Source organism: Rhinichthys klamathensis, unplaced genomic scaffold, assembly GCF_029890125.1.
Source record: "Rhinichthys klamathensis goyatoka isolate OS25496 unplaced genomic scaffold, OSU_Roscu_1.1 h1tg000098l_1, whole genome shotgun sequence".
In the NCBI taxonomy this organism is placed as follows: domain Eukaryota; kingdom Metazoa; phylum Chordata; class Actinopteri; order Cypriniformes; family Leuciscidae; genus Rhinichthys; species Rhinichthys klamathensis.
This window is the reverse complement of record NW_026606637.1, coordinates 870,829-898,029: the sequence shown is the minus strand read 5'-3', so window position 1 is coordinate 898,029 and position 27,201 is coordinate 870,829. Positions and strand designations below refer to the sequence as shown.

General features: G+C 37.5%; 1 protein-coding gene across 2 annotated transcripts in view; it reads right to left on the bottom strand.

The window, feature by feature from the left end:
- gdf11 (growth differentiation factor 11) overlaps window positions 1–24,574 on the bottom strand; it is a 106,545-nt gene extending 81,971 nt beyond the window's left edge. For both annotated transcript variants that reach the window (XM_056252645.1, XM_056252646.1), the window contains exon 1: window positions 23,846–24,574. In XM_056252645.1, coding sequence (XP_056108620.1) covers window positions 23,846–24,263 — 418 coding nt within the window. In that variant the 5' untranslated portion in view covers window positions 24,264–24,574. The remainder of the gene's footprint in view (window positions 1–23,845) is intronic.
- Window positions 24,575–27,201: the final 2,627 nt, after the last annotated feature.

The window sequence follows — 27,201 nt, the reverse complement described above, 5'->3', positions numbered from 1 at the left end:
AGCCAAAGGAGGTGGTTTAGCTTTGCCTAACTTTCAAACTTACTACTGGGCAGCCAACTTTAGAAACGTATTGTACTGGCTACAGCATGATTTGCAATTGTGTAAACAGTGGCGTAAATTTCATCAAGCAGTTGGGGGGGACAATAAACCAAATTTCTCAAGAGCAATTTTTGAAGGGGACACAAATAACACAGCCAAAATTGTACTTGTAACGATATGTGTACATGTCTCTTACTTAGATATTCAACTGCAGCAAGCCATGTTTGTTGTAGTGAGTGACTTACTATCCAACAAGCTAGGGTATTAAACAAGCTACCAAACAAGCTAGTTATAATAGCTAACAGCTATCTCATTGAAAAAAATATATCATTTAATCATAATTTTTTTTGTCATGACTAATTTATTAATGACAAGAATCACTTCATCCTTAAAGTGAATAAAATAGTCTTGACAGTAGGCAGTGGACCAAAGTACTCTGAGGCAAGGGTACAACTTGAATCCACCATGGATTCAAATCTCAAATTGACAGTTTAACAGATGAGCCCAAGCCTCCATTACTAATTCTAAAATGTCACTTCAGAACTAGCAACGAAGGAACGCTGAGTTGCTTCATTGAAGCTTATTGGATTATGTAGAGTACAGTATTACATGTCACAGGAGCTGCAATGTCTTCTGGGCAAAGGGGCCATAGAACATGTTCCCCTCCCAGAGAGAGAGTCAGGCTACTGCAGTCGGTACTTTCTGGTTTCCAAAAAAGCTGGGGGGTTGCGTCCAATTTTAGATATTTGCGGTCTGAACTGTTCTTTCAGAACATAAAAGTTCAAGATGCTAACGATCAAGATGATTGTGTCGCAAATCCAACACAATGATTGGTTCGTCACAGTCGATCTCAAGGATGCATATTTTCATATAGAAGGCCAGGCTTACCAATATCGGGTTCTTCCATTTGGCTTAGCCTTGTCACCCCGCACATACACAAAATGAATGGATGCCGCTCTGGCTCCACTGCGACTCCAGGGCATCCGCATTTTGAAATACAATGACAACTGGCTGATCCTGCCCCGGTCAAGAGCTTGCGCTTCGACATCGAGATCGAGGGATCTGGAGAGGTCATTGTCTCGATTGGCACATCAATTGCCTCGAATTGATGGCTGTGTTTCTGGCCCTGAAATACTTTCTCCAGCGGTTAAGGGGCTCTCATGTCCTAGTGCGGGTGGACAACACTACGGTAGTCGCCTAAATAAATCCCCAGGGCAGACTGCGTTTGCGCCGTCTGAACAGGATATCGCAGCAGGTTCTGGTTTGGACTCAGGACATATTCCTGTCCCTCAGGGTGATTTACATCCCTGAATATTTGAATATGGGAGCATATTTATTATCCAGACAGACACACAGGGAATGGAAACTCCACCCCGAGATAGTCAAACAAAATGGGGAATGATTCTACAAAGCAGAAGTGGACCTCTTCTTTTCTCAATAGACAATGTCCCCTCTACTTCTCTCTGAGTCACCCAGCCCCCCTGGGTCTGGATGCTATGGTGCATACGTGGCCAAAGCTGCGTCTATATGCGTTTCCACCGATCGCTCTACTCCTGGGAGTCCTGGCCAAGGTCCGTCAACAAGGGTCTTGCAGTTATTGATAGCGCCTCGTTGGCCAACCAGAGTTTGGTTCTCTGAGATAATATCCCTCCTCGACGGCTCACCTTGGGTGATACCTAACAGGAGGGACCTTCTGTCTCAGGCACAGGAGACAATATTTCATTCCCGTCCCGAGCTGTGGAACCTTCACGTTTGGCCCCTGAGGGGGACCAACTGAAGGATGTTGGGTTCCAGCTAACATTGTACAGACATTCTCAATGCAAGGGCTCCATCCACAAGAAGAATCTATGCCACTAAATGGGGTGTTTTTGAAAGGTGGTGTACTGCATGCCAGGCAGACCCAGTTCACTGCCAGATTGTTTCAGTGCTGGAGTTTCTTTTGAGAGGGAACATCTCGGGTTACTTGACTGTAGGAAGTCAGGAAGGAGATGCTGCATTACATTGCTGTGCTGGGGGCATGTCCAGACGTCTCTTCAGACAAAGTGATACCTGAAGGTGCACCTGTTTCACATCTATTTATAACCTCTCATGAGCGCGCATTCCAATGACGTTATCGTCAGAGGCAGGCACGTGCACAGGTAGGGCTCAACCTGTGCAGAGCACATGCCCTTTTTGCTCTTACACTCGAAGTGCCCTTTTTTTTGGTGGTGGGTTTTTTTTTCTTCTTCAATAAATCAATGCTATTGCTATTGGTCACCCTTTACGTCTGTCTGTCTGTTTTAAAAATATTTAGCCAATAAAAGTTCTTAAAAAGAGCTTGTGTAAATCTTGTTCGATCCTCAAACTGTCAGTAAACCTGATAACTCCGCCCCCTCTATCGTGACTGAATGAACTGAAGCTCCGCAGCGGCCGCACAGCAGACAGCAGCTGAACGAAGTTTTACAAGGGTAAATAAAGATCTTGTTGTTTGAATAAGTACTAAACACTTTGTCTATAAAAGCTCATATTTTATTTATTTGATGTCTGACTGAGACATGTGGGACATGAGAGAGAGGTCTAGGCTAGAATTTGCCATCTAGTCATAGCCAATACATAGCCTACACTTAAATAGCCTGTGCATACAGTAGCATTTCATCTTTTATAAAATGCGATTTTGGCCAAATGTATTTTACAACAGGAAAAACTGAGCGCCTATATAGCTACCACAAACTTAACCCGTTGATGAAAATGTAATGTGATGCTGCCGGCGCCGTTTTAATGACGGACAAAATGCACATTTGTACACATTCGCTGGTCAAAAACCCCGTAACTGTTTTTGAGTTTGACTTTTGTAAAATGTTAACAATATATTCATAAGTAATACAACAACATATCATTTGTTTTTACCATCGGAAAATCATAAGCACAGGCGCGCCCCCGCGCTGTTTCATACTGAAACTACACAAAGCGACTGAGTGATCCTCGTCATCACCTAGGTAACATATATTTCTAAGAAATTTTCTTCTTTGATTTATGATTGCTGATACACTTAATTTATTAACATTTCATCTTGTTATGGTAATAATATTAAATTATGGTTAATTCAAGGCTGTTGATATTTACGTATTCGCTATATAGTTTTTTTAATCTATAGTATTCCATACTCTCTGCTCGTCCTCACATGTATAAATGTAGTAAAACATGGTTTTACTACAGTAATGTTGTAGTAGTAACTAAAAAAACAAAACATTACAGAACAATGACAAGGAAGCCTATATCACTGTGAAATCTTTATATTTTATCATGCAGAATGTAATTCATGATTTAATTCATTCCAATGCTTAATTTATTTGATCCAAAATACAGGAAAAACAGTAATATTGTGAAATATTTTTACAATCTAAAATAACTGTTTTCTATTTAAATATTTTAAAAAGTAATTGATATCTGTGATCAAAGCTGAATTTTCAGCATCATTACTCAAGTTCAGTACTCTTCAGTGTCACGTGATCCTTCGGAAATAATTTTCACTGCAACTGTACTTTTCACACTATTTTATTTATTTTCATTGCTGGCTTATTTTAGGGAAAGTGTAATGAACAAGGGACCTTCAAGAGACCAACATTCCTGGTCCTCCACAGTATCAAGTTTTTGCCAGGTAGGCGGATACATGTTGGATATGCTATAGTTGTATGGCTACCATTGTATGGCTATAGTTTCTTATAATCTGGAATTGAGTTGGACATAATTATTTAAATTATATTTCAAAATAGTTTCTCAAAAATACTTGACCCATGTTTATGTGTGACAATGAGAAAAGGGGAAGGTAGAGCAATGTTAACCAAATAATACAAATTAGCTTATGAAACCAAACAGAATAGCTAAAAAAATAATATATTTTATTGAACTTTGTATGTGCAAAGAACAAAAGAAAAAAATTATATATATATATATATATATATATTACATACACATTTTTTTATAACTATAACATTTATAAAAAAAATTATAAATGATATAACTATTTTTTTTACTTATATGAATTCTGATTATTTGGTGGGGGGAAAAAAGGGAGGGGGTGCCCTTTTTCAGTTTCAGCACATGCCCCTCAAAAGGTCTGTGCACGGCCCTGGTCAGAGGTTATTTAAAGTCAAGTTCCTTGGTGTGTTTGCCACACATACAGTACTTCACAACTGGTCAAAAAAAGATGTTTTCCCATTGCGCTATGAGCGCAGCATCTCGTTCCTGCTTTTTCAGGGGATAGGGTCAAGTAATCTGAGACTTTTTTTTTTAAATCGAAAGAGTTAAAGAATAGTTAAAGGTATATTTCAAGTGTAAAAAAAATACCTAAATAGTAATAAAGTAGTATACTTAAAGTGCAAAAATAACATATAAATAGTAAACTATAATGTAATGTACACTTAAATAATACTTAGAAGTGTGCTTGCAGTATAAAACTACTAAACTCGTAGTTTACTGAAATATACTTCAAAGAGTACTTTCATAAACTAATATAGTTATATGTATATAAACTGTCATATATATATATATATATATATATATATATATATATATATATATAATATAAAATTTGGATTTCATACATTCATTTCTTATTCAAGCTAAATCCTGTCATTCAGCCATCTCCTCCCTTCCTCTTTCATCCTCATCACCAAAAATGTATTTTAGGTGGACAGATCAATACAGTACAGAGAACATTGAAAAAAAGGATTTTCTGTTAACCAAATGCTTTTTAATCTTCGCTATTGCTTCAATGCAAATGAACAAGCACGCTGTTATTTGTTACGTAGTGACTGGCATGTTCAAGTAAGCCAGATATGCGCAGATTCTGCACAATACGCTGTATTTAATATATCATGATGACTCACGAGTTGAGTATTTGTGCTACATCTGCGCAGATTTGGCTTACACGAACTTCCCCAGCAAAGGGAGTAAACATAATAAGTAAACCGCCAAATTGGTTAGTAATTTGACAGTGTTACCCGCCACAGTTGATTTTTACCCGCATTTGGCAGGTTGGCGGGTGTTAATTTCAAACCCTCCCCCTTAGGGTAAACAGAACAAAACCAACATAAATGTATTGCAGATATCATTAATGTCAATATTTTAATGTACAACATAATGCTGGAATTTAGTCTGATTCAAAGGGGAATCAGAATGCCAAATCCTGACTGAATGAGAGGAGGAGCTGGGGATGGAGGAGGGTAATTAGCTCCTGAGAAATGCGATAGTACTGAAGGAGCTTGTAAATGGATGCTGTGATAGGCGTCGTATTCCTATAGGTAGATCCAGAGCCATAGAGAGAAAGAGTTGCGACACGCTTTGATGTCGCCGCGACGGGTGTCACGTGGTTCATGTAAGCCCCAATAGTTCCAAAACATACGCGGGCTGTCATGTTCTTCTATGGACAGACAGCAGCGATTGCATTATTAAACGGTTGATATAAAATAAAACACACACCCAAGTACTTTTTAAGCTGTTATTGCATTTTGTTAATGTCAGTTTTGCATTTGGAGAGGCAGGGTGACAACTTAGATAAGTTTTAGGCTATATTTTTGGAGGGTTCATGTTCGCATGGGTAGTAGCACTGGCTTTAGCGGCTCAAACTTAACTTTTCCATCTCATTCATCTGAGGATGGACGTCTCATGATATTTATTTTAGCACAACTGGGCTGTATTAGGCTATTGATTCCCGTGATCTTGCTTATAAATTCCGATTCAGCCATTAGCCTACCTTCGTGATCACACAAAGAGGTCTGCAGTCCGTTCAGAACTCCAACCAACATAAAATATAAATAATTACGCTGTGCATGTACAAATGAATGATTTAGGTGGGAAATAGACTGCTGTATAGTCGTTGCTTTCTACGTTATGGGAGCAATGTTCGGTAAATATTCAACCGAAAAATATTCTTCATAAAATTAAACCGGAGAGATAGTGAATGAGTGAATTAACTATGTTCCTAAATACATATAAGCACATATATGCATAACCCTAACCCATTTAAATAAATGAATTGTGTGTGTGTGTGTGTGTGTGTGTGTGTGTGTGTGTGTGTGTGTGTGTGTGTGTGTGTGTGTGTGTGTGTGTGTGTGTGTGTGTGTGTGTGTGTGTGTGTGTGTGTGTGCGTGCGTGTGTGTGTGTATTTGTGTACATGTTTTTCTATCCCGGTGGGGACTTAAACCTGAATGCACACAGACTCATGGGGACTCGTGTCACTGTTGAGGTCTGCACAAATTGAGGTCCCCATGGGTCAACACGCTTATAAATCATACAGAACAAATTTTTTTGAAAAGGTAAAAATGCAGAATGTTTCCTGTGATGGGTAGGTTTAGGAATAGGGGCAGTGTAAGGGGACAGAATATACAGTTTGTACAGTATAAAAACCATTACGTCTATGGAGAGTCCTCACAAAGATAGTAAACCAGACATGTGTGTGTGTGTGTGTGTGTGTGTGTGTGTGTGTGTGTGTGTGTGTGTGTGTGTGTGTATGTATAATATTATATATAGGCTATATATATATATATACATACATATAAAATATTATTAAAAATATTATATATTATATACAGTACATCAGGTTAGCTAACGTTAGTGAAGTGTTGGTCACGTAAGCTATCGCTGCAATTAACCTATTATCTTCCAATAAACATTTACTAAAACTGGCTACATAAAATATAACTACAGACTAGATTCACGAGAGGTCGGCTAATGTGTGTAAAAGTAAAAAAATTCAGTAATTTCATTAATTTACCAGCGAGCGTACTTCGGAAGCACTGAAAATGAATGGGGTTCAATGCTGGAACTATCAGTGTTTGGAACTATTGGCTGCTCCACGACACGCGCTACTTCCGCATTCCAAAGTTCCTATGGCGGTCTATGGGAGTGTCGCAACTCTTTCTCTCTATGGCTCTGGGTAGATCTGGATCAGCTGAGAGTCAGCTGATGCGAGCTTGACTAACGTGACCTGCCTGAATTAACGCCACGCTGGATTTTTATACACTAAAAACTGGGCCAATTTAGTCCGAAGTAGTATTGAAACAGTACACTTACAAGTATACTTCTAGTACATTGGTATTAGCATACTTACTACATAAAATATACTTGAACTTTATTTAAGTATACTTGAACTTGAAGTATACTTATTTTTTGTAAGGGCTGATTTAATTAACAGCCTGTTAGGGGTCCTGATGAGATTCTGTAAAGACCATGTGGCTATTACTGCTGATATACAGCACATGTTCCATTGTTTTTGACGTGCTGAAATAATGCGCTACTGAGGCAGAGGTGTTCAACCTTCTCATACACAAGAGGTGCTTGTCTAACTTCAGACTGCACAAGATTATCTACAGTATATACATATCTTTTTTCTTTTTTTTTCTTTTTTTTTGCGACTGCTGGCTCTCAACACAGTATCACAGGGTTGGTAGTGAAGTATTAAAAGCATTCAATGACCTACACTTTTGATCAGTGATAAAACTTGGGATGAGATTTGTGAATCAGACCCCCTGATGATGTCACCATCAGTAAATAACCAACAGATCATCCCCAAACATTTCCATGGCTTTCTTTTATATGGCAAATGTGCCTTACAGACACACAGTTACAGCAGCCAGAGAGAAGCTAACATTAAAAAGTCAAGCGCCTAACTAAAGCAAACCCTGATCACAAAGTTATTATTCAGCTAAAGTTAGTTTTGATTGATTCACTTCCGTTGCAAAGATCATTAGTTATTTACTTGGGGGCCGCTTACACGACACATTCTAACAGAAAACCAGAAACAGAAAAGAAGCAATTCCTTTTGTATTATTCAATATATTGTAATATATTAACACAATATATTATTCTAGATATTTTTCAGTATACTTAAATTTAATGTTGATCATAAATATGGAAATATATTTTATTTGATTAAGGGTTAAAATCATCATTGCAGCTCACAACCTTCCTCAAAAGATTTTGTTGAGGAAACTATCTCCTGTCCTTGACAGTAATGGATTACTTCGAGTAGAGGCATTCCAAAGAGGAACAAAGTCACTATCATAGACCTTTATCTTGACTGTTCCCTACTGGTGGAATGACCTGCCTAATTCCACCTGAGCAGCGGTGTCTTAAGCCATTTCATATAACATCAACAGCTAAAGACACATCTCTTTCATTAAACACTTGACCTATTAAAACTAACACACTACCTTCACCTTTTTAAAAAAATCTTTGCTGTGCACATTGTGCTAAACTAAGTCGATCATTTTTCCTCTTCTGTAAGTCGCTTTGGATAAAAGCATCTGCAAAAAATTTATAAATGCGATGAGATGTCAAACATGAAGAGAATGAGGAGCTAGTCACTCATCTCTAATAAGTATATCTGTTGTGGAGCTTTTAAAACTTAATCAGTACCAGCCATACAGGTAGAAATGGGTTAAATGCCGCTGGAATTTAGAAGGATCCAATTAATGGCAAACTATTTGGCTGGTTTGCAGGGGCATTAGGACTCCCATCCCAAAAAAGCAGTACTGCAGGAGTTCTGGGAGAATGGAAGAAATCTAAGGGAAAACTTTGGTCAGATTGGAATTAATATAGTTGAAGGTTTTGTTCATTCAAAAAGTCGGCAAGATATTCTGTATGAAGTACTTCAGTTGAATAAAAGAATAGTAAATAGGTAGACAGGTTAACTTTATGTGGGTTCCAGCGCATGTAGGGATTAGGGGAAATGAGATGGCTGATAAGTTATAGCAAATAGGTCATTAATACAAGGTAACATAAATGCAAATTACAGTTTTTTAAAAATGCTAACACACTAACAAATGCTAGCACTTGAGGCCCACTTAGCGAAATCATTCTCTCATATACCTAATCTTAAGACCAAGTCTGCAAAACTGCAAGCACATTATATGTGTAATGGTCACCATCTGGAGTGCCCTTGAGAGCCACCAGAGGGCACTCCACATCAGACTATTGTCATTCCCTCACAAACTACATCTCCCATAATTCTCTGCCTGGACTTATCAGCGCTCATTGTTTTCAGCTGTGTCTCATTACCTTGTTTAACTCACACTATAATAGCCTGGTTTTCACATTCATTCCCAGCGAAGTCTTGTTTAGTGTTACACTGCAATTCCGAGCATTCTCCCAGGTTTCATGTCTTTCTTGATTTTTGGATTTCTTGCCTGTTCCTTGGATTTGCCTGTGTTCCCTGCCTTGTTGTGTTTGTTTGTATGGACTGCCTGCCTGTGTTTGACCCTGCCTGCTTACGTCTTTGGATTACCCTGTTCAATAAATACTGCATTTGGATCCACAACCTTTGTGTCTCAGAGCAGTTTGTGATAGAAGACTTCGCCAAAATGGATCCAGCAGTGCAAATCATTTGTTTGCGGAAAGGTAATCGGTCCCTCAAGGACCACATCCAGGACTTCTTAAACATTGCAAATTTCTCTGGCCTTCCTGATTATGCTCTCATTGACTTATCACGGACTCAATGATTATTACCAAACTAAGCTTATCCATGATGGTCCTCGAGGGTCCCTCATTGAATTTTTGGATTATGCCCTGCTTTTGTGTGGTTCCTCTTTCACGATTGGTGAGGTTGAGGAGGACATGTCCGCTAAAAGTTTTTTGGGGAGGGGCACCACACACCAAGATCCAGTGCCCACGGAGCTTGGCCCACCACAGTCACCAGCATCTCCAGCCATAATGGTAGCTAGTCCTGTGGTTCCAGTACCTTCACGTCCTGAGGTTTCTACACCAGAGATTCTTCACATCATGCCTTCCGAGACTGAGCTTCTTCACGTCATGTCTGCCGAGCCTGAGTCAGTTCTGGAAAAGACAGCACTCATCACTCATCATAGTCGTCAAGGTGATTTTGAGTGGGCAGTACCCACATTGGCTCCAGCCCGTGAATCCTTGGCCAAGATGCCTCCGCCGTTCCAGAGTCTCGTCCCATCATGGCTGCCCTTCCAGAGTCTCTTCCAGTCATGGCCGCCTTCCAGAGTCTAGTCCCATCATGGCCGCCCTTCCAGAGTCTCGTCCCGTCATGGCTGCCGCCATGCCTGTGTCTCTGGACAAGATGGCCGCCTCTGCCCCTGAAGCGTCGGATCCGCCCTGGCCCCCTGAAGCGTCGGCTCCGCCCTGGATGCCTGCTCAGCCTGCTCCACTCTGGACTCATGCTCCGACCTGCTCAGCCTGCTCCACTCTGGACTTATGCTCCGCCCTGTTCAGCCTGCTCCACCTCAGTCTCCAGGCCCTCTTCCGCTCCACGGGCCTGGCCCTCCATCCCTCCCCCCCGGGTCCGCCTCCGCTCCACGTCCCTCCTGGACAATTTTAGGAGCGTCTGGAAGCCGATCCTTTGAGGGGGAGCTATGTAACGGTAACCAGCTGGAGTGCCAACTCACACTATAATAGCCTGGTTTTCACATTCATTCCCTGCAAAGTCTTGTTTAGTGTTACACTGCAATTCCGAGCATTCTCCCTGGTTTCATGTCTCTTGGTTTTTGGATTTATTGCCTGTTCCATGGATTACTCTTTTGCCCGTGTTCCCTGCCTTGGGTTTGTATGGACTGCCTGCCTGTACTTTGGATTATGTCTTTGGATTACCTTGTTCAATAAATACTGCATTTGGATCCACAACCTTTGTGTCTCAGAGCAGTTTCGTAACAATATGCTTTACACTCAGTTTGCAATTGTAAAGCAAACTTTTTGAAAAATGATAAACATAGTTATCTACATTAGACACATCATTCAAAACTAACAGCTCTTGTGTTTCATTTAGAAAACACTACAATTTAAATACCACAATCATTTTCCAATTACCTACACCCAACGATCATATGTGAAAACACTTCAAAAATCAAAACTTAGTGTTATAAAAGTTATAGTGTTAAAAAAAATATTTGTACCCTCTTGCATTTCTGTTTATAGTGTAAATATACCTAATTTAATCACTTGAAATTAAAACTCAATGTTTTGAGAAACAAATACTTTGCTCATCCTTGCATTTCTGTTTATTTTGTAAATATACACTGAATACTGTTTTTCTTGATTGCTTTTGAAATTACTCCTTTTCTTGAAACTCTAAAAAGAAATCCATAACTTCTCACCCAATTCCCCATACTTCCTATTTTTAGGCCAAAATCAAGCTCTTCAAAACCATTCAATCTTGCTATAAAAACAAACAAACAACTTTGTTCTCAGACATGACACACCTTCAGGGAGAAAAACAGGTACAGTAGATGTACCTCAGACTGCTCTCTACTGTAACTTTTGATGGCAGTATAATGCGCTGTTACAACACATACATGTACTGTAGCTGTTGCCCTATACTACTGTAATAAAATGAAATGCATCAAATTGCCTCACATACAGATAGTTTTCTGAATGCTTCCTTTTTTAAAAAGGATGTGTTACAGTTACAGTAATCAGTACTTCTATTTTTCTAGGACACAGAGATGATGAAATGAAAGAAGCCAGCCAAATATTTCAGTTGATGCGTGACTTAACAACATAACTTACCAGTTTTGGAAATGTTGTTTTGAATTTATTGCACTAGTGTGTAAGACTATGTTGTAGTGTATGTGTTTGTGAGGGCTTGTGTGTGATGTCGGAGGGCAAAGTTTGGTTTTTCAGCAAGAGTGAATGGTTTTTGAGCTTCATTTTTACCTGAAAATAGGATGTTTGGGGAATTGGGTGAGACGTTATGGATTTGTGTTTACTGAGAATATGAGGCATAGTTTCAAGAAAAGTGTTTAAGCAATCGAGAAAAACTGTAAGTCAGCTCAAGTTCAGTGTTGATTAAGTTCAGTTCAATAACTGTAAATATAATAAATTGTGAATACATACTGTATATACAGGGTATTTGTGCACATGTACGTGTGACAAACTCCTGTACACTGTACCGCATACTGAATATGCAAAAGATACAATATAGTAGTGTTTTACATTTTTCACATCCGTGTGTAGCTTAGCGTGTATGTGGCTAATCATTTGATGTTTGTGTGTAGAGTTACTGCACAAAAAGAGCCTTTTTAGAAAAGTTAAAATAGTTTTGAATGCAGTGCTTGCTTTTGCAAGAGATGTGTGATGTTTTGCATTTTGTGTGTGTTTTGTGTTTTTGTGTGTAGAGTTCTGAGAAATGGAGCCATAGTTTCAAAAACTGTATGTAAGACTTTTTGAAAAAAATGTAAGATGATAGGACTGTGTGAGGGATGTCAGGAAAAGGAATCAGCAGAGCATATAATCATGAGTTGTAGGAGATAAAGCGCAGAGCGAGGTGGTGAGGAATAAGCTGAGGGAGATAGGGGTGCAGGAGTTCACATTAAAAAGGTTACTGAGCATGATAGATAGGGCACAGATCAGAGTACTGAAGTATCAGAAGGATCTGAAGAGTAATTAGTTTTGTGTGAGGGAGGTATTATAATATTAGTCGTATATAGCAGAACAGAGAGTTATTTTGAAGAAAAAGGTTGTGTGTGTGTGTGTGTGTGTGTGTGTGTGTTGGGAAAGAGAGGGTAAGGAATACAGATTGTAAATCTATTATCTGATGCACACTCTGGCGCAGAAGGTGGCGGTAATGCACCAATAAGCTGGACGCTCGCTGTAAAAGAAGAAAGAAGAAGAGTGGAGCAGAATGTGGGCTGCTCTCTGTGTGACTCATCCACAAATATTATTTTTCTTTGCAATAACCTAATGTCTGTGAGTATACAATATTAAATGTATTGTGTTATACATGTGAGATCATTATCTTGATATAGTCATATTATGATATATATATTTTTAGTTTAATTATCCTTATTTTAGTCATTTTTCAATTTCATGCCAGAGAAGTCTAACAAGTCCTGTACAGTTTATTTTAGTCATAAAATAAACCTACAACAACAAAAAATGTATAATTTATTGATAAAAAAATAATAATCCTTCTGCCAAACAATGTAGTTCTGCAGGAATGTTTAGCAGAATAGTTGCCGAGCAACACACACAGTAATAATGCTGTAGTTAGGACACAGAATGGTGTTTATAGAGTTGCTTACAACAGCTTCGAACACAGCTCAGCCATTTATAACCAAAAACCAAAACTATCCATTTTATAAAACCCTGTCTACAAATGTGGAAAATTATAGACTGTTGCCACTCTCTAAAAGCAGACATTCTGGAAAAATCACTCTAAAAAGAACACAATAAACAATCTTGAAAGAGGTGAGAAAGCTCCCAAGGATAACAGAAAAAGACTCGATTCAATTCAATTCACTTCTCATTTATTTGTAGGTTTGTTTCAAATTAAGCAGTGCTAAAACAACAATAGTGTCATTACTCAACTCAAATAATTTCAGTGTTGGTTCAGTTCAGTTTAATAAGTAAAGTTTAATTTTGAAGCAAGTTAAATTAGGCTATAAGCAGCTCTACAGTCAATAGTTTTTTTATTATTATTATTCAGCTTCAGTCAATTCAATGTGTTATATTCCTCTCAATGTATTTGCAGTCTTCAATGATTCTGGCAGCTTCTTGCAACATCATACTTTTCACAGGCCTTGCTTTAAGCTCTTAGCAACAAGTTCAGAGATTGTGTCAACAGAGTGACAGAGACCATAGCAAACGTACCATGCTGCCTGTCTCTTTAGATTATTCACACACACCCCAGTGGTCAGGGGGTTAAAGTTAAAGGGATAGTTCACCCAAGAATGAAAATTATTTACTCACCCTCATGTTGTTCCAAACCCGTAAGACTTCCGTTCATCTTCGGAACACAAATGAAGATATTTTTGTATGAATGTCCCTCCATTGTCAGCTATGCAACTACGATTTTGTCGCATCAAAAAGTTAATAAAGAGATTGTAAAACGAATTCATATGAATTGAGTGGTTTAGTCCAAATTTTCTAAAGAGACATGATCACTTTATTTGATGAACAGATTGAATTTAGTATTTTATTCACATTTAAAAATTGATCAGAGAACATAAACAGAAGCTCAACTGAACCTGCTTGACGCGCATGAACAAACCTCTTGTGGAAGCTCAAAGGTGCTAACGTAACACATGAGAATGAACCTCATTGGCACGTCAAGCGAACATGCTTGAGCGTCTGTTTACCATAACTGATGTGTGCGTTGATGAATATGTCTGTGAATAAAAGCCTAAATTAAGTCTGTTCAGCGTATAAAGCAATTGTGTCTCTTCAGAAAATTTGGAATAAACCACTCAATTCATAGGCATTAGTTTTACAATCTTTTTATGAACTTTTTGAAGCGTCAAAGTGCATAGCTGTCAACAGGACAGAAATCACTCACAGATGTCATTAAAAATATCTTAATTTGTGTTACGAAGATAAACGAAAGTATTACGGCATTGGAACGAAAATGTAAGTGTAAGTAAATGACGGAGTTTTCATTTTTGGGTGAACTGACCCTTTAAGCCCTGAAGATTGCTATTCCATTAAAGATATCTACATTGACTTCTGATCTATTAAAGCTCCAATCATAGTTGATAAGCAGTATTTTGATATATGTTGATTACAGATAGTGTGATGGTAAAGGCTGATGTTCAGTGGTGAAATGAATATGCTTTTAAAAACAAACAAAAAAACATTATAAAAAATGACATTAAGTTCTCTGGTACTGAATGATGCATGGATGGGGGAGGGGATAAAACAATATCACACTTAAATGTCAGAATTTTGTTAAAAGATTTAGTAATGTTATTACCTGTTGTTGTAGTTTTTGAGTGGTATAGCTAGGTCAAAACTTCTATACAATTTATAATTTTATTTGCATGCATTATATTCATATTTTCTTTTCTTAATTTTCCAAATATCAACTAAACACATCAGGGGATGTGTGTGCTAGAGAGCTCAGACTCTGGATAAATGTGGCTCAAGGGTATCCCTGTGCACCTCTGCAAATTAATCATTCTGACACATTCACGACCCTTCTAATAAGACAGGGGCCACAGAGCTCCCCACCCCACCATCCCAGCCTGTGCCGCCTCGCTCCTTCTTTGTTTGGCCCCCTTATCCCAGGAGATCGGAGAGCATAAGTGGGGGAGGACACGGGACAGAGGAATGGTGTGTGTTGGGAAAATGGGGGGTACAGACCGCAAGTGACACCCTCATTCAGAATACTCCTGGGGGACAGAGCCAGGCACAAGACTCCTATCACAGTTTTAGCAGTGCAGCCCCCCACGCTCAACAAAAGCATGTCCTACATGCTCCCCATAATAATAGGGTATTTAGCTAGTGTACTAAAAGTGTAAAAGTGCCCATTGCATACATTAAAAAAGAGCAAAAATAATACATATACAAAAGTGCAGATATGAGATTGCTTATGAGCATCCTCATGCAGACTCACCATGTATTTAGGGACACATTGGAACCACCAGGATCAAGAAACAGTGATTAAGGTAATTAAGAGCTCAATCTTACAGTTGATTGTACATGAAACTAGAAACTAAAACCATATTTAAAAAATATACACACAAAAATGTGTCTTGATACAGGACTATTTCTGAAATTAAATATCAAGTCCACAACAGCAGTATAAACAGACAATCTCTTGACAGATGGCTGATCCATAGGCTCCAAAAATCTATGCAAATCTTGCAGATTTGTCACAATAAGAATGATAAGAGAACTGACTATAGTTTCCTTAAACTATAAACCTAATTAAAATGTTGTGCAATAATGTGTGTTTTAAAGGTATACCAATACATACAACAGTAGTCCATTTTATTTTGTACAGTACTTTTCCCTGTCTATTACCTAAAAGCAGAAAAAGGAAAACTCTGTTTATATCTGTGCACTTGTATAAAAAAGCTATATATAGTTTCACATGCTAACTCAGATTTATTTGACTGATTTATTAAACGGGGCCATCTGAGCAATATGGTGCCATACAAAAACCCAGATGTATTTATACAAACACGTACACTCTATTAAATCCTGACAATTTTGTTTACTCAAAAATGCAGATATAATGTAGTTTGTTCGACATTTACATTTACTTTTTTTGGTCAGGACATTAATAAATGTTTTATGCATAACTCTAAATACTCTTAAAAAAATACTGATGAGTCCAAAGCTGTCTAAAGACTGCTGATAAGACTAAAGCTTGATATATGCATGTGTGCCTCCATTTCATTTTCCATTTCAAAAAATAACATCTGAGCCATAACCTTTTTTTTTTTTGGTTCCCCTTTGGCTCACAGATCATTGTTGTGGCCTAATTTTAAATGGCAATCTGTCCAAATAAATAATTCATGAAATGAATTAATTTATATTCATGTTTGCTGACATTATTTTTCTTTTTGGCACCAAAAATGAGATGACTGACAATGAAAAAGGGGGCATCTTCTGACCTCTGTGCTCCTTGTTTTCTCTCTGTATATCCCATATGTGATGGTGCATATTTTCCTGATATTACTCAACAGAGATGCTTAGCATTGTTGAATTACTCCAGCCCTAAAGTGTTTTTTATTAATAAATAAATAAATAATAGCTGCAATTCACATTTCTCTGGCGGCTGTTTAGTCAAGTCAAGTCACCTTTATTTATATAGCGCTTTTTACAATACAGATTGTTTCAAAGCAGCTTTATAGAAATAACAGGAAAATAATGTTGTAATAATATTGTTAAATATAACATTAAATGTCCCCAACTAAGCAAGCCAAAAGCCAATGGCGACAAAGATGAAGAAAGGTGAAAAAGGCGACACTTGTTTTTCACACTTAAAATGGTTTTCCACAGCTCATTGTAAATCCTTGGTTTGTCCAGAGTTTGCTTTATACATCTGGTATAACGCTCTTATTTGCCAGCTTGGTCTCATTGTTAATAGGTATCAATATGTAACATTTACAGGTGCAAAACATACATTTTTGTAGATGCTGAAATGTACAATATTGACATATTGACAACATTTAAAGAAAGGTAAAATATTTACGAATATTTTATATCAAAAATAGTATAATTTACCTTTTACCATTTTATAGATAAATTGTAGATCCCTTAACCCTACCCCAGAAATCCAAACAACCATTTTATATATATAAAAAAAGGATATATAAAATGGACAGAAATGTGTAGGAAATTGACAATTTTGGTAACAATATAGCATTAAAAAGATATTTTGAGCAGCTAATCCCACTCCTACCTCTAAACCTACCCATAACCATTTCTTAAAAATATTTAGAAATGGCCTAACAGACAGACAAGTGGAATCATAATGTCAAAAGCGGTACCAGTTGATGATAATGTGTTGCAGTCGCAGTAAATAAAATAGTTTTGTATGCAGTACAGAGCAGAATTTAAGTAATGGGTGAAATTCTTATCCCCATCCACTCTGTGAAGTTTATCATTCAAATGCACATCACCCAAAACACTGCCTGTTGCAATCTGCGATGAAGCAGATGACCGCCAATGATGTGCTGCGTCCCAATTCGCATACTATCCGTCCTAAATAGTATTCTAAATTAGAATTAGTGTGTCCCAAATCGTAGTATGTTGAAATGAGTATTCCAAAGATACCCGGATATTCTACTTTTCCCGGTTAGAATCCAAAGTGCAGATCCATGCACACTCTAATGGCTAATACACAACACATTGCGTGTTGGACAAGGATTAGATTAGAGCAGGGGTAGGCAAGTTCGGTCCTAGCAGAATCTAGTTCCAACCCTAATCAAACACACCTGAACAAGCTAATCAATGTCTTCAGGATTACTAAGGCTATAGGCAGGAGAGGTTTTTTTCGGTGTTGGAGCCAAACTCTGCAGGACAGCGGCTCTCTAGGACTGAACTTGCCTACCCCTGGATTAGAACTACAAGCACGGATAAAAACTTGTCACCTTGGAATTATAAGGTTCTATCTGACATTTTTGTCAAAATTGAGTTATTTACATAATCTTATTGTGAGACAATTTATTTACATTAGATGATTTTTTTTTATGTTGTGTACATTTAGTGACTTTTTTTATAAAGCTAAAAACGGTCTATCGACAAAGGAGAATGCTGAAACTTTGAAGCTAGTCTATCTCAAAACTGCTCAGAATGCAGATAGAACCTTATAATTCCAAGGTGGTGAACTGTTAAAAAACTACAAACATGGCGGATGTGCGAGTCCGAGTCCGAAGTAGAGAGGTTTATGGTGCATTCATATGTTAAGTCATGTCGAAAAGATCATATTTACGAGTTGAACGCACATGAACGCCACCACAAAGTAGTAAATATGAGTGGGAAGCTCTGGATTTTCTTTAAGCCCTGATCTTTCCGATTTGGGGGTATGTCAATGAGAAACGTGGCGGAATACCACAGTATTGGGTAATTAGCCGTGACATTGTCAAGCTTTTTTATTTACAACAAAATAAACTAATTCCTGCACAAAATATAATATCATTGTCATAAAACAATATAATATGTAACAATAAGTTTACAGTGGCTTCATAAATTAATTAAAAACATTAAAAGGCAAAACACACCTGATACACATTCTTTGTTCTTAATTTTCTAGAAGTAGAGTTTAAAAACCGTGCTGTATTTTTGTGTAGTTAAATAAGGTACAACGCCATCTTGCTCCGACAAGTGACTTGATGTACCTGACGTCGTAAACACGACTTCCCAGGAGGACTTGAAACTGCTCAGAATGCAGATAGAACCTTATAATTCCAAGGTGGTGAACTGTTAAAAAACTACAAACATGGCGGATGTGCGAGTCCGAGTCCGAAGTAGAGAGGTTTATGGTGCATTCATATGTTAAGTCATGTCGAAAAGATCATATTTACGAGTTGAACGCACATGAACGCCACCACAAAGTAGTAAATATGAGTGGGAAGCTCTGGATTTTCTTTAAGCCCTGATCTTTCCGATTTGGGGGTATGTCAATGAGAAACGTGGCGGAATACCACAGTATTGGGTAATTAGCCGTGACATTGTCAAGCTTTTTTATTTACAACAAAATAAACTAATTCCTGCACAAAATATAACATCATTGTCATAAAACAATATAATATGTAACAATAAGTTTACAGTGGCTTCATAAATTAATTAAAAACATTAAAAGGCAAAACACACCTGATACACATTCTTTGTTCTTAATTTTCTAGAAGTAGAGTTTAAAAACCGTGCTGTATTTTTGTGTAGTTAAATAAGGTACAACGCCATCTTGCTCCGACAAGTGACTTGATGTACCTGACGTCGTAAACACGACTTCCCAGGAGGACTTGAATGCACCATTAGATAAGGGGGTTTGAGTGATTAATTATCAGTATCTAACCTGGCGAAAATACATTTCAATATTCAATGTTATCCACATTATATGAAACAGCATTGTGAACTTGTAATGATACGTTTGGCCATTAGATTTTAAATGCATTATTATGCAAATTGCAAACACATGAGGAGAGTTCTCTGCATGAAAGACCCACAACTGGCAGATCAACGTCCTACATTTCTCTCTGATACGGTAGGAGATTAAATGAAATTGAATGTAGAGGATTTTATCTGCCAATTCGTCGATAATGTGTTACAATGTGTGTGAAAACGTAAGTAAATGTACGAGTGTGGTAGAACCACACTTTATGTAAAAAATACTCACAAAAACTCATGAGATCATGCATTTGCATATGTCTATGCATGTCAGTATCATTGACTAGATGAACAAAGCAAACAGCCTGTTTAAAGGCGTTAGCCTTGTCTTCTCTCTTCTTCAGTTCAATTTGTAGAATATTTTTCACTCAAATGTAGAAACGAAATAAAGCATGTGAAAGTTTCTGTGACTTTACAATGTGTATTTAATGATGCAAATGTTGTTCACTTTTTGATTGGTTGTTTGTTGCTAAACAACTGGTCATTACATTCTAATACCACATCGATTCACACATGTAAACCTCTGGCAACAGTGCCCAGCTGCAAAATTATTTTTTCCATTCATTTTCTCCCATAGGGATTTTTTAAGTCTTTGTTTACGTGTTATAAACCATTAACCAAACCATCCAGGAGATGAATCACAATATTGTAAACTTACATATAATTTTTGTGCTTGAAATAAAAGTTTGTAATGTTGTGATTCATCTTTGAAAATTGGTCAAATAGTCAGCCTTGTTTTATCGGACAACAAGACTGTTAACGTCTGTAATGAGAGAAAGAACTAAAATTTTTATTTTTAGTGTTTCATATTTAACCGCATATTTAAACACATTCCTGGAAAGTCTGGAGTTTCTGGATACTCTCTGGTGGTTGCAATTGCTATGATGCTGGTTACAAATTACCAGACAATACCCAAAATGCCCTCTTCCTCAACAATCCCAATGCAAGAGAAATGTATTAGTGAAATATACAGCAAAAGCATTTCTCCAATTGTTAACTATAATAGTGCCTCAATTTCATCACCATCAAATTATAGATCACGTTCAGATGTATTATGTTCTGTGTGCAACCTTTAAATCTTGTCTTTAAAGAGTTAGTTTGAAGGTATTACATTTCTGACTCTATGAAGAGCTTTATAACATAGTCCTTAAATATTTTAAGTTTGCTACAAAATACTACACAACTTTTGAGTTGTCAGTATATATGTATATAATTTTTAACTGTAAAGAGCTGTATTTATTATGTTCAAATCTACAGTTTTATTTGTTGCATATGATGACTTCAGTACCTGCTTGTCTGGGTCTGGAATTGCTCCAGTAGTGGAGGAGAAGCACTGAACCGTGGGAAGAGGAAAGAGAATGAATGAAAGAAAGAGAGGCATTCTTGAGAGAGCAGTGAAATTGTACCCAGGGTATAATAGACTTCAGTTCCATTGAACGTTTATTAGCCCCCCCCCCAACCCCCACCCCACCCCACCCCACCCACCCAAAAAAATGGACTACATTTAGTGTTATTTCTACAGCACTTTAACTTCTTCACTTTTTATTTTATGTTTACAAAACAGGAAAGGAAAAGTTTTCAACATGAGCTTGCTTTCTTCCTTTATTCTATCCCTCTTTCATCCTCTTGAACAGGAAAGAATGAAAGTAGTCTCAGACACAGGTGTTCACAAGGTTAATTAATAGTTAAAAAAAAACTTCCCACACACTTCCCATTGATCAGAGGATGGTCGGACAACCGTCTTGTCTTTTTAGCATTCTCTCTCCTAATGTTTATGGTTCCTGCACCTTCAGGAAATTACCCTTTTATAGGGTCAACACAATAAAAGACCTTTGGGTTTTTTTCTAGTTGGGAGTGGTTAGTGGGTTAGTGTTTGTGAATGTGTGTGTATATAAGTCTGCATGTGACTTTGTGTGTGAGAGAGAAAGAGACATTTTAGGTGGGGGAGGCAGCATTTGGTAGTGTTGTTTAATCTCCTACCCGTCCTTTTTGACATTTTAGGTGGGGGTAGTAGTGTTTAATCTACTACTTCTCTTTTGCGGTCAAAGAAAAAGACCTGAAGAGGTTAATTGGCTCCTCATCCAATATATCACATTGCTGTGAACTCTCTGACCCTTCTTGTCAATAGGAGGCCTTTTCCTCTCTGACTTGATGAATGTGTTTCTTTGGGAGTGTACTACAGAGTAAAATATTTGTTGAACAAAAAGAGAAGTTATGGCAATTTAAATTTTATTTCTGTGGTAATTCATCCTCTTATAACTTTCAGGCCATTAGCAGAGCATAGTGACCACCATTTGGAAATGTATTTTAGCACAAATTAGTTAAACAAGTCAGTGAAATCGATGTAGAAGGGAGATTGGTAGGTGATTGTGTGGGAGGGGGGTTGAGGGTGTAAGCCGACAAATTACTGACAAACAAAAAAACAAAAAACACTGACTGTTATGAAAGCACACTGACAAGGGAGGAAGATATGTTCTAAATAGACAAGTGACAAATGAGTTCCAAGGGTCGATTTTCTACTCTTGCATGTACACTGTCAAATTCAGAACAGAGACAGAGCAAAACCTACCAGTGCAACATCTAAACACAATCTCCAACACAATATCTGACACTCAAAATATAAGCTGGTAACAGTGGGGAAATCTTATTTTAATACTTGGCACTTTCCATTGCACTTACTTGAGCAGCAATGTTTTGAGTACCGTGTCTATTTCACAATTGAATATCGTAAATTTGATATGTACTATATTATTAGTCACTTATTTTTGGTGGTTTGAGTGCATATGTTTTAAACAAAGTGATTGGGAGACGATCAAGAATACAGTGATGGTAGAGGGAAGCAGAAGAAACAAGGATTGCTGAAAAATAATGAAAAAAAGAAGTAAAGATATACTGTAAAAAACTACAAAGTATGAAAATGTTCAAATCAAAACTGGGAAGATCGTTTAATTTGTATGATATTTAATTTAACCTTTAAGTGAAAACAAATATTTTGGTATTTTATAGGTATAAAATTAACATTCTAAATCAAACTATTAGACATGTATAATCCCTGTAGGACATCAAAAGATGTTGAAAGGTAAAATTAATTTAAAAGACTTTAAAACTCTAATAGTTCCTATTGAGATTTCCTTGAATTCATCAGTAGACATTATTCCAACACAACAAGGCTTCTGTTAAAGATTAGGCCTGCACTACAATATCCAATAGAACTTTTAGATTAAGAAACAACAAGAATCCTCTACATAAACTTAAAAAGATGATTGGAACTACAATATAACTTATAAGACCTTAAAATCTAAGTTAAAATTTCAAAAAGTTAGTGCTTGCTTTTAAATACATGGGCAAATGCACTCGTTAAACCATCATAAATGACTAATAAATCAGTTTTTCATGCTGCTCTCATACTGCACCGCTACAACAATAATCTCTGACAACAAAACGCTATTTATAAAAGGCATCTATGAGCTCTGCAGCCGTTAAATGATCATTTATGTGATTCGTCCCCTGAATGTCAAGCGTGTTCATTGTGCCAGCGGGAACGTGGGCTGTGTGACAATCAACGCAGAGGTTAGTTAGGGGAACACAAACCTATCTTTGTTCAGTCTGGTCAGAAAAAAAAACGGATTATTTGCTTGGCTTTTCATCTGCCTTGTGCGGAATACATTATGTGTGTAAATGTTGTTGAACCCCGGCTATTCTCAGCGGAAAGGTCACACACTCCCCTCGACCCAAAACTCCTCCACGGGCTTTGTGTCCCCACTGAGGTGAAAAAACGGGCTATGCCTATAAACCTCACATTTAAAAGGCAAGTGCTGTCGTATGGCACTGCTGCTTATTTAGGGGGAACAATAGTATTTTGGGACACTTTTTCTAGCAGAGTCTAACGACAGGAGAACCTGCTTGTGCAATACGGTTATGACACAACTGCTTTTAAAGCGCATCATTTATAATGCAACTCTCTAATTAATAATCTGCTGCAATAGGCTACTGCTGTTTATTTTGAACACAATCTAGTAGGCTATAATGTGTTCGAACGTGGCTATTCAGCGCATCTGCCTGTCATGGCTTAAATTACATTGTCATTATTGAATTATTACACGGACGCAACCATGTGAAGACGGCTTTCAAAATGATCACTCATAGATTACAAAATATATTTGTAGGCTATATGTGTAAATATCTTTGTATAAATAATAAAATACTTTAAAAATATTTAGACATAGCTAGCCTAGGCTACTTTTGTGCACTGTATTTTTTATGAATCCATGTATTTCATGACCACCCATACGCAATATCGCTTATACCATATTAAAATAAATAAAAGGCAATTTGACACTACTTTTAAATAGTTGCGTAGGCTATAAATTCATTTAAAGGAAGCAAAAAACACTGAGCGTGTTTTCGATTAAACGGACATTATCTTAAGCGGTATAACTTAAACAACTGAACAATTGTAAGTTTTGTAACTCACGCTCTGAGGCCATGGTGATGACAGACTCGGTGGTGGCGTGATACTCATCGGCGTCCAAGAAATCATCTAGGGAGGATGCGTCCCCCTGGAAGTCATGATGGTCCAGGAGCTGTTGCAGCGGAGGTGCTTTGGGAAGAAGCTGATTAACCACCTCTCTGCTGATGTTGGGCGCTTGTTTTAAGCGCAGTTTGCTAAGGATTTGTGATTTGATTGTTTCCAGCCGTAAGACTTTGCTCTGTTCTCTCCAAACGCACGCGGAACACTCAGGAGAGTCCGCATCCTCCACATCAAAAAGAGAGACTCCAGAATCCGAGGACATCTCGCTCACTGGGGGCAGAAAGAGGTCCGGCTCATCGCTCCCGGACAGTCCCAAAGAAATAAGAACCGTTAAGCACAATAAAAAGTTATACCTTGTCATGATGTTAAATGGTCAGGACCAAATGTTTTCCTCGTGGCGTTGCGAGACACTGTTGTTTTTATCTTGAGAAATTTTATTCGAGCAACGAATTAGCTATCTAAAACAGGAATAAAGACGCTTTTCAGGAGATGATGTATTCCATTTTACGGACAAAGCGACGGCTATAAAATGTAAAAACGTTCCTTAATGCATTTCTATTTGTGTTTTCAAATCTTTTTACCAGCTACCTGCTTCACTGTTGATACCTAAGCATGTCTTTTTCAACTGTACAAATGCGGCTAACAGCCCCCTTTATATATCGCTGCTGCCTAGTGGCGTAATCCGTCTGTATTGGCTAACATTTCAACAAAAGGCTCACAGGTTTGTCACTAAATGTAGAGAGAGAGAGGGGAGGGGGAGGGGGGGGGGGCCTTTAACACACCTTTATTTATAATAACACTGTATAGACATACCACAACCAATATTTAACCATAACAAACTTTAGATTTACATAAATAATAATTAATTAGAATATATATATAATAATTATAATACTATAATATTAACTATAATAATATTATTATAATATTAACTAGCTATAATAATAATACATAAATAAATAAATACAAATCTCAGACACATATCTATTTTCTCAAATGTACATACATACGCATATATACCCACACAAAACCTATCATAAATTTAGCAAATTATTGAATACAATTTTACAATCCTCATTTAAACTTTTTTTATCAGTCACAAAAACTCATCATAAATTTAATAGCAGCTCGTTTTCATGATCCACTGTGCACAAAACATCATTCAAAGCCCAAATTTCAATAAATCTGTACAGATTATTCGTCAGTTTAAAGTGCCCCTATTTGGAGTCGTTTGGAATTCAAATCTATTTTCGTTATTCAAACGTCACAACTTACTACATTTGCATAATGCCAGCCTGTTCTGCATGGACAGGACATCTTGCTGTATGCTCATTTGTGTGGATATCATGTTGTCAAGACGCTGTGCTCTCCGCTGTGAAAGTAATTTCGGTTTATTTTCACTTCCAAAGGATGAGGCTGTGAAGAATCAGAGGTTAAATTTCATCTTTATCAAGATACCACAGTAGTTTAATCCCAAACCTTTGCTATAGTCCCTTCATTTTACTAAAGACTGCTTCTCAAATCTTGGAGTTTAACCGGGATTCACAAAACACTTGCTGCATGCAGTAGACCAATCACAATCACAACAGACTGAGCTGTCTGGCCAATCAGAGCAGAGTAGCTCGTGGAAAGGAGGGATTTAGAGAGATTGATTCATCCATCAAATTGTTTGAGAATCATTGAAAAATGTGTATATTATGAGAAAATGAAACAGTTTTTTTTACCTTTGATGCATGTAAACTTGTTGTAGGAGACCTCCAAAACAAAATAAGGAGCCTTTAAAATAGCATAATAGGGGCATTTTAAAATGTGCAAACTCTTGCCTTGATTCTAAAAGCCTTTAAAACAACCTCAGGACCTACTTCCCCCTCTCCTTTCAATTTCCTTTTCCGTGTTAACCATATTGCCATCTTTGCTCCTCCTACCACAAAATTAATTAACGTGATTTTTTCAACCTGATCTCACGACAATTCGTACGCATTTTACGAGGTGGCTAATTCGTACGAATTCATATGACCTCACTCGTACGAATTTGTACGATTTTTGCATACAAATTGGGCAACTCGTAAAATATGTACGATTTAGCAAAAATCTTACATATTTTACGAGTTGCCTAATTCGTATGACTTCGTACGAATCATAGATATCCATAATAAAGGCTAGATATCTTACGGCGGAGTCTCTATCGTCATCACCGGCGGCCATCTTGTCACAGGCAAGCTTTCTGGCGGGCTCTGTGGTACCTGATGTAAGATGAGTGATCAGCACGAACACAAATACTCTTATCTCGTTGAAATCTTGACGGATTTACAAACGGTTTGTTTCTTACAAACGTTATTAACGTGGCTATAATTCTGGATGATTATTTATTTACACACTTATTATTCATAAGTATGCAGTGTCATAACTACATCTCTGACGTTTATAACAAACCAAACCGTTTGAAAATCGGTAGAAAATTGAGCAAGTTATGGTTATTTAAAAAGTACATGCACCATTAAAACACAATGTTACGAGTGAGCGAGCTGCCTGTGACAAGATGGCCGCCAGGTGCGGACGTCGACCTCCATTGGCCAGCAGCGCGGACGAGACATCTAGCCTTTATTATGGATATCTATGGAACGAATAACCTACCTCTGACCCCGCCCCTATAGGGTTTAGAATGATCGTACGAATAAGTCACATTTTACTCACTCGTACGAATTCGTTTGAATTGGTTGTGAGATAACGTCTGATGCAACATATTTTGGTCATTTAATTATTAAAAACTACCCCCAAATCTCTAACCCACCCTTCAAAGATCTGAAACAATCCTCTTAACCTTAAACAATTTAAAAACAAATGATCTATTGACTAGGGTTGGGTATCGGTTGGGTTTTATCCGATACCAGTACCTACTCGGTATTTTTTAAACGGTTCCGGTGCTTAAACGGTTCTTGAAACGGTACTTAAGAAAACGAAACCGCACACACTTTATCAAAAAATAATACCCTTTTATTTACAGGGCCAAACTGGACACAATATTAACTTAAATCTTTAAACAATATAAATACAAGTAACATATGTTAATAATAAAACCAATATAAAATACAAATTTTTACATTACATTTTACACATTTACATAATATCAAATAAACCAATATTGTATCAAACAATGTAATACTGGAGATTAATAGAGATTACTAGCAGAGCTGCCAACTCTCACGCATTGACCGTGAGACTCGTGCAATTGACCCTTTTCACACGCTCTCACGCCACACATCCATTTTCTCACGCAGAGAAAAATCGCGGACAAAGAG